Source organism: Pleurodeles waltl, chromosome 6, assembly GCF_031143425.1.
Source record: "Pleurodeles waltl isolate 20211129_DDA chromosome 6, aPleWal1.hap1.20221129, whole genome shotgun sequence".
NCBI lineage: Eukaryota > Metazoa > Chordata > Amphibia > Caudata > Salamandridae > Pleurodeles > Pleurodeles waltl.
In genome coordinates this window covers 984780542-984794080 of record NC_090445.1, presented here as the reverse complement: position 1 = coordinate 984794080, position 13539 = coordinate 984780542, and the positions used below count along the sequence as shown (strand labels likewise).

Genomic DNA, 13539 nt, shown 5'->3' with positions numbered 1-13539 from the left:
CTCTTCCCTTTGAATTCTTCCAAGGTGACAAATTGGATCCAGAAGATTTTCTTGAGGAGTATGCCTGCGTGCTGTAGATCGGTTCTGCGTCCATCATCTGTCTCATCTGCGTAAGATATGATGTCATGGGCCCTATATAGGTTCCACACTGGTGCACTGACGCCAGTTTCTTTTCACAACTTTCCATGCCAGAAGCGCAGAGCCATGGTCACAAACCAAATTCAGATAACATTGGGAAATAATGAATGGGGATGGAAGGAAAAAGATGTGTAAGACCTTTGAGGAATCTATGTACAATAGGAGACTTAAACAACAAAGGTTGATCAGGCAACCTTTAAAGAAAAAAAAAAAAGCAGAAATAACCGACAAATATCCCTTAAGAGTGCCCAGTCAGAGCCCTGCTAGGCATGGGAAAGAATAAATGGGACCTCAGAGAGAGGAGCTCAAAGAGGGTCAGACTTGTCTGTGCACCATACCACAAATATCTTCCAACAACAGGTGTATACAGTTTTGGTGTAGGGATGCCTGGCTGCCAAGACTACGTGACAGACTTCGGAAGGACGGTCAAAAGCTGTCAACTGCCACCGCTCAATCGCCACACAAGAAGTCAGAGAGTGGACAGGTTCAAGTGCAGAACTCTCTTCTGCTGCTTCGACAGAAGATCCTCCTGAAAGTACAGTTTGATCGGAGGATCAACGGACATGCTCAGCAGTTAGGGATACCAAACTCTGTGCCCAGTCCGAAGCCACAAGAATTACTTGGGCCTGGTCATTCCAGATCTACTTGAGATATCTGGGTAGGAGTGGTATGCCTTAACTCCATTCGAGATGAAAAGCATCTCCAAGTGATGCTACTTTGGAAACTCCAACGCACAAAACTGCTAACATTGCATGTTCTCTGCAGAGGCAAACAGATTTAACAAAGGCACTCCCCCACTGCTTAAGGAGGCCTTGCGCCACCTCCGGATGGAGTCTCCATTTGTGATCTGCTAGGAATTGTCAGATGAGTTTGTCAGCTCTGGCGGTCAGAGAGCTCACCAGATGTTGAACCACCAGGGATGTGCCATGCAGTTACAGCCACGTCCAGAGGCGCAGAGCCTCTTGACAAAGGGTCCACATCCACACCCCGCCCTGCTTGTTGCAGTACCACACGGCAGTGGTGTTGTCTGTGAACACCTGCACCATCTTTACCTTGATAAAGGGAAGAAAGGCTTTTAATGCCAGCAAGATTGTACAGAGCTGCAACAGGTTGATGTGGAGGCCTGTTTCCACCGGAGGCGAAATGGCTCGGATCTTTACCTCTCCCAGGTAGCTGCCTCATCCCAGGAGTGATATCTAATGCTATTGTCCGATCTGGCTAGGGAAGATTCAGGGATCTGCCTTTGACCTAATCGCAGCTCGTTAACCACGTAACGTCTGAGCAGGCAGGACAGGGATATGAAAAGAAGCGTCCTGCAAGTCCAATGCTGCCATCCACTCTCCTGGGTCCAGGGCCCTGTATATAAAGAACTTGAGCCAACACAAGCATCTTGAACTTCTTCTTGAGGAAGAGATTGAAGGACTGAAGGTCTAAGATAGGGCGAAGCCCCTTGTCCTTTTTGGGAATCAAAAAGTGGCAGGAACAGCAACCACAGCATACTTCTTGCACTGGAAACCTCCATATGGCTCCATTGGCCAAGAAAGCTGTAACTTCCTTGTCGAGAAGGGACGTATGATCCTCAGTCATCCGATCGTAGGATGGTGGCATGGATAGAGGGGTAATATCGAATGGGAGGGAGTAGCCCCTTTGGACTACCTGCAAAACCCACCTGTCTGGCATAATGGATTGCCAGCAGAGCAGGTGGTGGTGAATTCTGCAGCAAACTAGCCCTAGGTGGGGGGGGTCCTCAGGTGCGGGCGATGGCAGCAGGCAATCATCCTGTTCACAGGAGCCCCTGTGCTGGGTTTGGACCAGGTACCCAGTTGGACATCAGTGAGGGTCTCACTGAACAAAAGCAGGGGTTCTAAGGCGGAAGCTCCCAGTTGCAGCACCTATTTGAAGAGATTAGTCTTGACGGCTACTGAGGGCAGATGAAGGTCCTCGACCTCAGCTGCCCTCCTCGCCACCATAGCACAAGAAGCTCCCTCCTCTGTAGCCAAGGTAGGGAGAGACAGCATGCCAGAATGTGGAGAAGTATCCAGTCAGCTGCCTTCACCCAATTATTCACATCAGTCCATCTCTTCTTGTGGCTGGTGTTCTTAGGGGGCCAGAAATCCCTCCCATTCATCATGGACGCCTAGCCCATAGGAAAAGGTACCTGAATCCAATCAATGGGGCAAAGCTCCTGTCGGAGTCTGCGTCATCCATCTGGCTCCATGTCAGAGTCAACGATTACAATAGTGATGGCGTAGCCGGAGCATCGGCGTCAGTCGAGGTGATACAACCAGCACCGGTCCCGATCCAGGACTTTATCTCTGGGAGCCTATTGGCACAGAACACGATGAGGGAACCCCGGGGGGACCCAAAGGCACACAGACATGGTCGGACTGTCCAAAAACAAAGCACATGGCATCATAAAATTATTTTAATTGGGATGGGGTCACTCCGGTTCCTGGAAAGTGAGGAAGGCGCGAAGTTAGCCTCAGCGCAGGTTCCTCAGAACAAGTTTAAAATGACGAAGCTCCCTCGTCTTGCCGGCCTACAGACAAAAAGTTAAAATACACTTTCACTTCTTAGATTTTTTTCTTGTGCCTCGACTTACCCGATAGTACAGAGGACTTGGAGAGAGAGGACAAAGATTTCGAACTCTGCGTCAGATACCAGGACCTTCCTCCTGACCAGGATCTCAATTCATGTAGATTCAGGTGCCGGGCCACCTTCAGCTCCAGGGACTGCTCCCTCAAAGCCTTCGGATGCATGGCCCGGCACTCAGAGCACAACTTCGGTTGTGGTCGCGCTCCAGGCACCAAAGAGAAATAAGGTGCGGATCCATCATGGATATTGCCTAATGACAAGACCCACGGGGCTTGAATCATCCTATGCACCAGGAGCAAAAACTACTTTATTAAAAAGCCCAAAAAATCCAGTCAAAAAAAATTGACTGAGGAGTAGCTCTCTTCAGATCAGAGCTTAACTGGCGTGGAAAGAAAAACTGACATCAGCACTCCGGGGTGGCACCTATATAGGACCTGCATTGTCATATCCGGCACAGACGACGAATGCAGAGCCAAGTCGACACCACCTTACGGCGCCTGGCGAGAATTCAAAGATAAGGAATCTCCTGTTAGCAGTCTCTATCAGATACTACCATCACCAATACATCCACCACCACCACCAAGCAAGATAGCAGGGCTGGCATTAATGTGTTTTTGCAGAAAAACATATATACATGCCTGTGCTTGTGTACATTTTCATGTTAAACCAAGCCAAATTAGCTCTGCCAATGTTTGCTAACTGTGGCTTTAAAAATGGATCTCTGTTGTGCTATAGATCGGTATGCTTTGAAATTGAAGTAGCAAACAAAGGAGAAAACAGGCATGGTATGTTACACCGTGGTAAAGTAGCATCTGCTATTTTCATTGGTGGTGATGTGAAAAGAAAAATACAAAAATAGCTGCATTCCCAAAATATTTAGGAATCACGTGGCATGTGATGCTGTGTGCGCATATACCCATACACTTCAAGAGTGAAATAAGTTATGTGAATCAACAGGTCTTGCCCCTTCGTTTTCCTATTTATTTCATGCAATGCTCCAGTGCTGCATTAAAATATAAATACTGGGTAGATGAAGAGATATTTGAGTGCCAAGCAGACACAGTAATCAAGTTCGCTTTTTAATATTTTTCACATTTTTATTCTATAGCAACTTTATACAAAAATACATCTATCACGTGTAGAAAGGAGAGATTATGAAATGCGGCGCTTAAGCGGTTTCAAATATTGGACATCATACAGAAATAGCTGTAATCCATTTGTAACAAGAATTTATTTTGAACTACCAAAGTGTAGAGGTCTGAGGTTTTGATCAGCTTAGGTGGGGTGTGGCGAGTCCACAACTATGGTTCTCCAAACGTATGAGCAGAAATAGACCCATTTTTTTTTTTTTTATTATCCACTCTGTCCCCATTTAGGCAAGTCGTTCCATTTTGCAGAATTTCCATATTCTCAGCCATAAAATTAATAAAGATGTGGGGCGTTGGGTGCTTTCTATTTTTGGGTCACTGACATGTTGCAGAAAAAAGCAGTGACCCCAATTTGTCAATAGAGGAGGTCAGCTAGTGTATCTGAACTGCAGCTACAAGACCCAATAACCAAACCAGCAGATCATACGGGCATTAGATATTATATTAACGGTGCCTTTGATACTGGCCATGCCTTCTCAGCACAATGTCATTTTACAGGCCCAACACACTTGGAGAATTGTACCTTTTCATATGACATTCCCTTTAACAAGTCCCACTGCTGCCCAACATGTCTTAACAGTGCCAGTGCAAGATTTATTAATTTAAAAGTTTTCTACATGGGGCATGACCAAGATGTCAGACGCACGGGAAATGCCGGTCCTCCTCTCGGCGACAGCCCCCTGTAGAAAGCAGCCCAATAAACAATCTCGGCTGGAGGAGTCGAGGAATCGCGATCACATCATCCTGAGAAGTCAACGGCCCTGCCAATACTTCTGTCCCAGGTTTCCTAGAGGGTAAGGAGCCGCAAGGAAGAGCAGGAGGGCAGCAATAGAGAAAAGCCATCCCTCTAAGATGGAAGGCTTGAATAAATAAAGATGCCCATGCTGATGACAATAGGGCCAATGTTGCAGTGAACACTTGGCCTAACCTGTTCTCTGGAAGGGAAAGCCCTGCATATGTTCACCAATGGGATAGAGCTGAACAGGAGCAGAGCATTGGTGCCTTCATGCATGCTGGATGGCTGCTGTATGTGCATGTAAATGGCACAGGCCTGGTGGATGAACATGCTTGAATTGTCCAGTGCTCAGCCAGGCATGGCCTTCTCTGGGTTGTCCTGAAAGCTGCAATTGGCATCCAAGCAGAGGTCTTTCATCTTAAACTCGTGGAGACTGGGAGGCAAAGGTATGAAGCTGCTCAAAGGTACTCAAATTGATAGCCAGCAGAAAGAATGGTGATTTGTGGGGCCTAGGAATCAATCTGCTATAGGAGCTTGAACCAGACCTTGACACGCCCTCCCTGAAGCTTAAAGATCAGTCGGCCTTGCTTGGGAGATGGGTCTGATGACAAAGAGCAGGTGCAGGGATTTCACCCACATCAGATCACAGACAGCCTTGCATAAAATTTCTAGAAGGTTTTTCAAGTGAGTGACAATAGTAAATATTCAGTTCAGTTATGGATTAGGAGGGGTTGATGGAAATAAATAAAATAATGAAACAATTATTGGAAAGTTGCATTGGGTTTGGACAGGTGGAGTACTCTGTCATAATTTAAGTATGCGCTTGAACCGCTGTCCCAGGATATTTGGAATGTTTGAAAAAAATGGACAGTTTTTAATTAAACTTTTAAACGTTTTATTTAGCAATAATCAACATTTATTTAGAGCAACCTTAATCAACATTAATAAAGCTTAATTTCTATGAAAATTCACACATTCAATCAATTAAATTTTTTTTATTTATGTTTTGGAACTCAACTGAGGTCCACATAAAAATAAATTAAAACTACATTTATCCCTACAACAATTTATACACGAAATAAAGTTGGACACATTTAAAAATCCATACAGTGATAAGGTTCTATAAAGTGCACAACATTACTTTTTACAAATATGCAATTACAAAATACAGTCCTCCAATACAAAGTGCAAAAAACAGAATAGTGCAAATGCGCACAAGGACGCAATTAAGGCCAGTTTTGTGCGAATACGCTATAACAATTTGGGGTCATTACATTCCATATTAACATTAAAAGAACAAAGTGCAAATGTGCAGGTAAGATGCTATAGAGACAATTAGCTCGGAAAAGAGATACACAGATCTGTCCATTCAGATAATAAATGTCAAAAATGCGGATGTAAAAAACACAAATTCACTCATAGCATTGCAAACAAAATGTATAATTCTCTAAAATCAAATTTAGGTATTGTTTATATTCAAGAACTCAAAATGAGTTCCACATATAAAGCAATGGGATAAAATATATACATAGACAGACTAATCCTTTACCCATCCGCCCTTTAAAATGCAAAATTAATCATGAATAAAAAAGGTACTCACAAACCGTACCCAACTTTTCATAAAGTGCATAATAATAAAGTGCCTCAAAACAAAAAAACATATATAGATCAGAGGTTTAAATATGAGCAAAGACCGTCAAATACCTTGCTCATCCGTGCATAAAAACACAGATATATAGAAGAGCACATAAAAACCTTGCCAAACCATCAATGGACTATAGGTATAATAAAGTGCGTCATAATAAGAGATCCACCTAATTATATTGTTTCATACAGCACCCCTAACCCAGTTTTCATGGAAATCAATGAACCTACTTTACGATGCATATACTTAGAATAAATATAAAGAAAAAAATTTAAAAAATTAAAAATTCTGAAACAAAATTGTTAATTGGGAGGATCATACAAGGCTTGGAGAAACTCTGGTGCAGACAGCAAAGAGAGCTGAAGACAAATAGGCTTAAACCATTTACGTCAGAATGAGACAAGGGATGGACAGATAAAACATGGTTTAAATCTTGAATTTCGGCAAGACAAAAATTACACTCTTTAGCTGAGCCATTCCATTTCGCCAAAAGCGCATTCAAGAGAAGCGATCCCGGAGCAACATCCAAAAATGCCTAACCCTATGTGGGATATTCCATAAAGTATAGGGTTGTGCTCTTTTACTATTAGAGAATTTGCTAAATTCATAAAAACTCTTATTTGCACAACTCTCGAGGTCCAGCTGAAGACCTTATGACCATGTTGCCTGCTTCAATCAAATTTTCAGTTGCAAGGGAGATATTGCCAAGACCTGATTACGGTCTAACTCCAACCTTTCAAGAGCATAGGAGAAGTTCTTACAAAGGGAGTACTTGACATTATTACTATCTAGAAAGATTTATTTCCTTAGCAAAAACCTTATAGTATTTTCCTTGCTCCTTATAAGCGAAGCGGGCCAACGTATGACCCCTGCTAATCCCTGGACACACACACTTCTTAGACCCATTTCCAGCCTTAAGGCGCCTCAGAGACTGCTGTGTTAAAAGACAAGAGTTTTCTAAGGATTTTACCTTCCAACTGATTCAAGAACCCCCAATTCAGAGGTATCAATAAATTCAAGCCATAGAGAAGGGACGCTGGAATTTTAGCTCAATATACTGATAAAAGGTATGAAAAAGGCCTTCTTCCTGTAGCTACATATAGGGACCCTAGACCGCTTGCTTGACAATTGGCTTTTGATTTATTAGAGGAAATATGAGCTGCGTCACTAAGATTCCCGCAAACTATTTTCTCTAAAAAGGGATACGATTTTACCATTTCCAGTTTTTGCTTTCCTAATGACCAAAGGAAGTTAGGACATTTCAGCTTTTTATTCACATGAAAGCAGAGATCCTTACTTTTTAAGGCATTAATCTTTAAAAAGCGGGACTCAGTATTTTGACAGAGACTTGAGACGATTCTGTAGACCTTTAGGAGTTAAGTCGAAGATTATAATGTCATCAGCATACAACAAACAGACTACCCACCTACTTGCAGGGGAAAGCCCTTGCTCTGAGACAGGAAAAAGGGAAAATCAGAGATTTATAGGGAAAAAAAGCAAAGGCGCCCATAGACATCCTTGCTTTAGTCCATTCAGAGTGGATATCTCTTGGGATAAGCATTTATCGCCACCTAGGAGAATTTTACATCAAGTATTGGCGTGAAGTGCTAATTCTAAATCTAGGAGAAACGAAGGCATCCCCAGCCTGGCCAACTTTCTCCATAACAAATCTCTGTCCATTTTATCAAATGCTGTTGAAAGGTCAATGAAAGCGTCATAGACCACTCCACCTCTTAGTTTCAAATATTTTCAAGTAATGACTTGTAGAGATGCAATGTTATCCAGGGTACTATGATTTCACCTAAACCCTGACTGCTACAGGGGAACAACATTATTCTCCTCTGCCCAGGTGGTAAGCCTGGAAAGCAGACATTTAGAAAAGATTTTTCCAACTGCGTCCAAAAGAGCGATCTGACGATAGCTGGCAGGACAATTACGATCGCCCTTTTTGTATAAAGGTACTATAATACTACCAACTTAGGAGGGGGGAATGCTTCTGTAGAAAAGCACCTTCTGAAGACCACATATAAGATCTTACTCCAAGAGCAGATATCTTGTTATATTACAGAAATGGGAAGTTCGTCAGGACCCACTGCAGCAGAAAGATGCATAGAGCGAATGGTCAGTTCTATCTCCTTTACTGAGGGAGAGGTGAAAGAATGAGTCCCATTACATTCGGGAGACCGAAACGGTTCTACCCCCCATTTGAATCATATAGGGAGGCAATAAATTCAGACCAGGGGGCTTCAGCTATGGCAACAGGGGAGGATCGAACTGTAGACCCACAGCCTTCATCCACCAGTTCCCAAATACACCTTGCCTGACCCTTTACTGCTGCCTCTCTAAGGTGGATCCAAAGCCTGTCCCCAGAGTCTCTTGCAAGGCGGGCCTTCAAACTCCTCTTTCTCCTTTTTAACAAAGCCACCCTAGTATTTCTTTAAACTTAATAGACTAAATACCAAGACCTGACCTGGTTATTTATTTCCTTGTTTAAATCAAGTAACAGGCAAGGAATCATTCTCTGGTTATTTTTTGAAGCTCCAGAAGAAGAGTTGGCTAACAGCTGCTTCATGAATTTAGAAACAATTTGCGATTCATTCCTCTCCCAATTAACCAGGTCAGCAACCACAGTTACCAACATATCTGATACACCTACAACCCTTCTGAGGTCCCACTGTGACCTCCCTGTCTTTTTATCAAAAGATCGGAATTAACCCACACAGCTCCCAAGTGCGCATTAATGGTAAGTTCATTTCTAATGTAAAAAGAGGCAGGCTATGGTGACTGAGAGGGGTGCTTATGATATTCAAACCATACAGTAGGCAATAAGTGGAATAACCTAACACCAAATAGTCTAGAAATGCCCTTCCCCCCCGAAGAAATGTGTGTAAAGGAAGCAGGAGCATCAGAGGGAGGCCTTCCATTTAGCTATGATGCAATCGTTTTCCCTAAGAAGGCTAAAGAGGAGTTTCACATTAAATAAAATTACACGTTTCCTTACAAGTGAAGCCAGTGAAATATATTTACTTACATAGTTTTCAAATTTATCTTCCCAGTGCGACAACAGTTCCTGGAGTTGAGCTACTGCATTGTCCTTTTCATTTACGATACACATCAGCTCTTCAATTCTAGAACTCTGTTTAGCAATTTTCTTTGAGAAAAGCAAAGCAAAGAAAATGTTCAAGTTACAAAAATCCCAAAAATATACATTACTATTTAAAAGATGACATCAAAGAGTACTGTTGTGGCATTGTGCGTTCAGAATAGTACGTACATCCAACTGACTTCAATGCTATTAATAAAATGCCAAAATACAAATCATATTTATTGTGAAAGTGATGAATGGCAAGAGAACAACTGTTTCTTCAATTTTTCTTTCTTTTTTTTTAGATACTTTGACCATATGGGCTAAAACAAGGGCTGTGGGTGGCGTGACTGTAGAAACTCCACTTTCAATTTAAAGGTATTCAGCAAAAAAGCTGAGAATACTTCTGTGAAAAGGGCAAGCTCGGATGAGCCTAGAATTAGGAGTAGTTAACCGCCACTTTGGTAAAGGAAATAAACAACTGATGTACTTTTTCCAAATATAAAGGAGGCACAGAAAGCCATAATCACAAACGATGGCTAAAACCGGACTTCAGAAAGAGCAGTTACTTCCATGTCTAACAAGGATTACGTTAAGGTCCCACTGATGCGTAACAAAAGAAGGGGGCGGGGGACAATAAGTGAACTTTAGAAAAAGCATGACATTTGGAGACAAACTACAGCTGATGTGGCAAATAAAGAAGAGCTAAAATGGAAGATATATACTGTTTAACAGGGCCCATATCACAACCTTGTTAGGCCAAAAAAAGCGCAAAACACAACACTTCAGATCGGATACACACACGATGAATGGGGTCAGCATCTGCCGTGGTGCACCAGAAAACTCAGAATAAACAGATATAGTAGGGGATGACTGGCTGAGAAACTCGTGTTCACTCCCCAGAAAGCAGATCAATGGTCTTAGATTACCTAGTTTGTCTCCTGGCATGAAGGCATCGGCCCTGGAGGCTTAGATACCCCCTCGCAGCCCCCTCCCACTGCGAGCGAGCATCCGCAGTAAAAGAGTAAGCACAGGGGCAGGTGGAGCACAGAAGTTCCAAATACCACATTCACTGCGACCAGTCCTGTGTTAATAATATCAATTGTGCACAATCATGCCACCACATCATCAAAGCAAGAGGACTCAGAGGAATGGGAGGTAACGAGTGATGGGGAGGAAAATACCACCTCAGAGAGGCTGCAACTCCCAGGGCTCCCAGCAGCAGAAGTGCAGTGTGCAGAAATGAAGGCACGGACTGGTCTTGTGAGCGGCAAAAAGGTCCCCTAGAGGACTACGCCAGAAGTGTAAAAATATACTGAATCACTTCTGGGTGTTGACCAGCAACAAATCATCAACTTAGATTGTCAGCCCTCAGATTTTTTTGTTTTTATAAACAGCAGATACCGGTGCTGCAAACTTGGGAAAAATGCTCAAACCAACCCCTCTTCTATCATTTCCTTGTGCAATCTCTTTCCATCCAAGCATTCTCTCCATCTTTTCCCTCTCCAATTGCTTTCACGATCTTTCCACCCTTGTTCCCTTTCTCTCTCTTGAAGACTCCTTATGCCTGCTGCAATTAACCTGGGGGATGGGAGGAAGTGACAGCGGTACCAGGAGCAGCCCTGGACTTTCCAATCACCTTCCAAGAGCTCCAGCCCACAAAGGGAAATGCCTGGTAGAATAAAAGGCCTATCTGGACCCCATCTGCCAATCTGGTGACGGCTCAAATCAGCGTGACTCGCTACTGGATAGCACCTGAATCACCACCAACAGTTATATTGTGGATGAATAACTCGTCAATATATGGTAAGAAAATTATAATCAGCCTAATGAACTTATTACTTACCTTTGGTAACGCATTATCTAGTACTAGTAGAGACTATATCTAGCTTCAGATACCTTACCTTACCTTTGAATTTCCCAGGCATCAAACTGGATCCAGTAACTTGCTTGAGCAATTCCCCTGTGCACGCCCTCGGTGACTCCTATTGGTTCCACGTGGTGTCAGCGGTGCTGGATGCAACTTCGCGGTCATCTATATAGGCCCCACCTAGGCACTCATACGTTAGTTACTTTTTTCACAACTTTCCACACCAGGAGCGCAGTGCCATGAAATGAACTGACGATTGTTTGTCCCATCAGGGGCCTGAAAGTGAACACCCTGACCCAAGCAAATGAGTCAGCAGAGCGGGGCCGTATTTTGTGGAGGAGGTGGGGGGGGGTAGGTAAGGGAATCTGCAGCTAGATATAGTCCTTACTGGATAATGCGTTATGGAAGGTAAGTAACTTGTTAATCTCATAGCGACTTCTAGCTGCAGAATCCTTACCTTTAAATAGATACCAAAGCAATATCCCCCTAGCTGTGGGCTGCAGACACATTTTTTTAACTAGAAAGTCCTGCAGGACCAAACGGGCAAAGTGCCCGTCCCTGCGGACCAGACTGTCCAGGCAGTAGTGTGTGCAGGGACGTCCACGGCTGCCTGACAGATTTCTAGTATTGGGACTCTACGAGCTAACTCCATGGTTGCAACTTTTCCTCTGGTGGAATGGGCTTGTACGCCTTCAGGGGGCTGCTTCTTAGCCAAAGCATAGCAGATTTTTATACAGAGAACGACCCAGCGTGAAATGGCTTGTTTCTTTACTGCTCAACCTTTGATTGCTCCCACATACTCCACAAAAGAGATGGTTGTCTATCCGGAAAGTCTTTTGCGTGGTCAAGGAAGAATGACAAAGCTCTTTTTGGGTCCAGCTAGTGGAGTCACTCCTTGGAGGGGAGCAAACAATGTGGTAAGGGTGATAGTCTGTCCCAAATGAAATGAGGTCACCACCTTTGGGAAGAAAGAGGCATGAGTGCGAAGCACCACTTTGTCGGGAAACACTGAGATATGGAGGCTTAGATGACAAGGTCTGCAGCTCACTCACCCTCCGGGTAGATGTTACGGCCATGGTGAGCAGCCTGAGGGGACAGTTGTGAAGTGGCTCAAACAAAGCACGAGGCACATGAGAACCAGGTTCAGGGCCCACTTAAGCATAATGAAGTGCAAAGGGGGAAACATATGTACAAGTCCTCTTAGAAACCTGTTTACAATAGGGGACTTAAAGAGGGTTGGTCAAGTAGCCGCAGAAAAGTAGACAAAGCAGATAGATGACCCTTAAGAGGGCCCAGTGCGGAGCCGTTCTGAGCAAGGGAAAGAATGAAAAGACGATCAGAGAGAGAAGCAGAAAGAGGATCTAGAGACTTCTCTGTACAATACTGAACAAATCTTTGCCAACGGCAGGCGTATACTTTTTTTGTGGAGGAATGCCTGGCTGCTAGAATACCAATACAGACTTCAGGAGGAAGGTCGTAGGCTGTCAACTGTTGCCATAATCTCCACGCATGAAGGTGCAGAGTTGACATGTTCAGGTGGAGAACCCTCCCCTGCTGCTGTGACAGAAGATCCTTCTGAAGAGGTAGCCTGATCGGAGAATCAATGCTTAGTTTCCGAAGCTCAGGATACCAGACTCTCCGTGCCCTATCTGGACCCACAAGGATTACTTGGGCCCAGTCGTTCTTGAGCCTCTTGATAACTCTGGGCAGGAGTGGTATGGGCAGAAAGGCGCACAACAGGCCTGAGCTCCACTTGCGATGAAAAGCGTAGGCGGACAATTGGCATCAGGAAACTAACACACAATACTGCTGACATTTCGTGCTCTCTTCTGAGGCAAACAAATCTAACCAAGGCTCTCCTCACTGCTTAAAGAATCCTTACGCCACTTCTGAGTGGAAACACAACTCGTGATCAGCTAGGCATTGATGGCTGAGTTAGTCTGCTCTGGCTTTTAGAGAACCTGCTAAGGGTTGAACCACCATGGTTATGCGCTGCAGTTCCAGCCATGTCAGAGATGCAAGGCCTCTTGACAAAGGGTCCATGACCCCGCCCTACTTGTTGCAGTACCACATGGCGGTGGTGTTTTCAGCGAACACCTGCACTAATGTCCCCTTGAAAGAGGGAATAAATGCTTTCAATGCTAGCTGGATTGCCCAGAGCTCCAGTAGATTGATGTGGAATTCGGATTCTGCCAGAGAGCAGAATCCTCTGATCTCCACTTCTCCCAAATGGCCGCCCCATCCCAGAAGTGACGCATATGTCACCACTGTGTGGTCTGGCTGGGGATAGGAGAAGAGTCTGCCTTTGACCCAACTGCGGTT

General features: G+C 44.1%; 1 protein-coding gene across 1 annotated transcript in view; it reads right to left on the bottom strand.

The window, feature by feature from the left end:
* Nucleotides 1–13539, bottom strand: part of KIF20B (kinesin family member 20B) — a 434415-nt gene that overhangs the window by 237255 nt on the left and 183621 nt on the right. The window contains exon 18 of the mRNA XM_069239865.1: nucleotides 9294–9413. Within this exon, the coding sequence (XP_069095966.1) occupies nucleotides 9294–9413 (120 nt within the window). The remainder of the gene's footprint in view (nucleotides 1–9293; nucleotides 9414–13539) is intronic.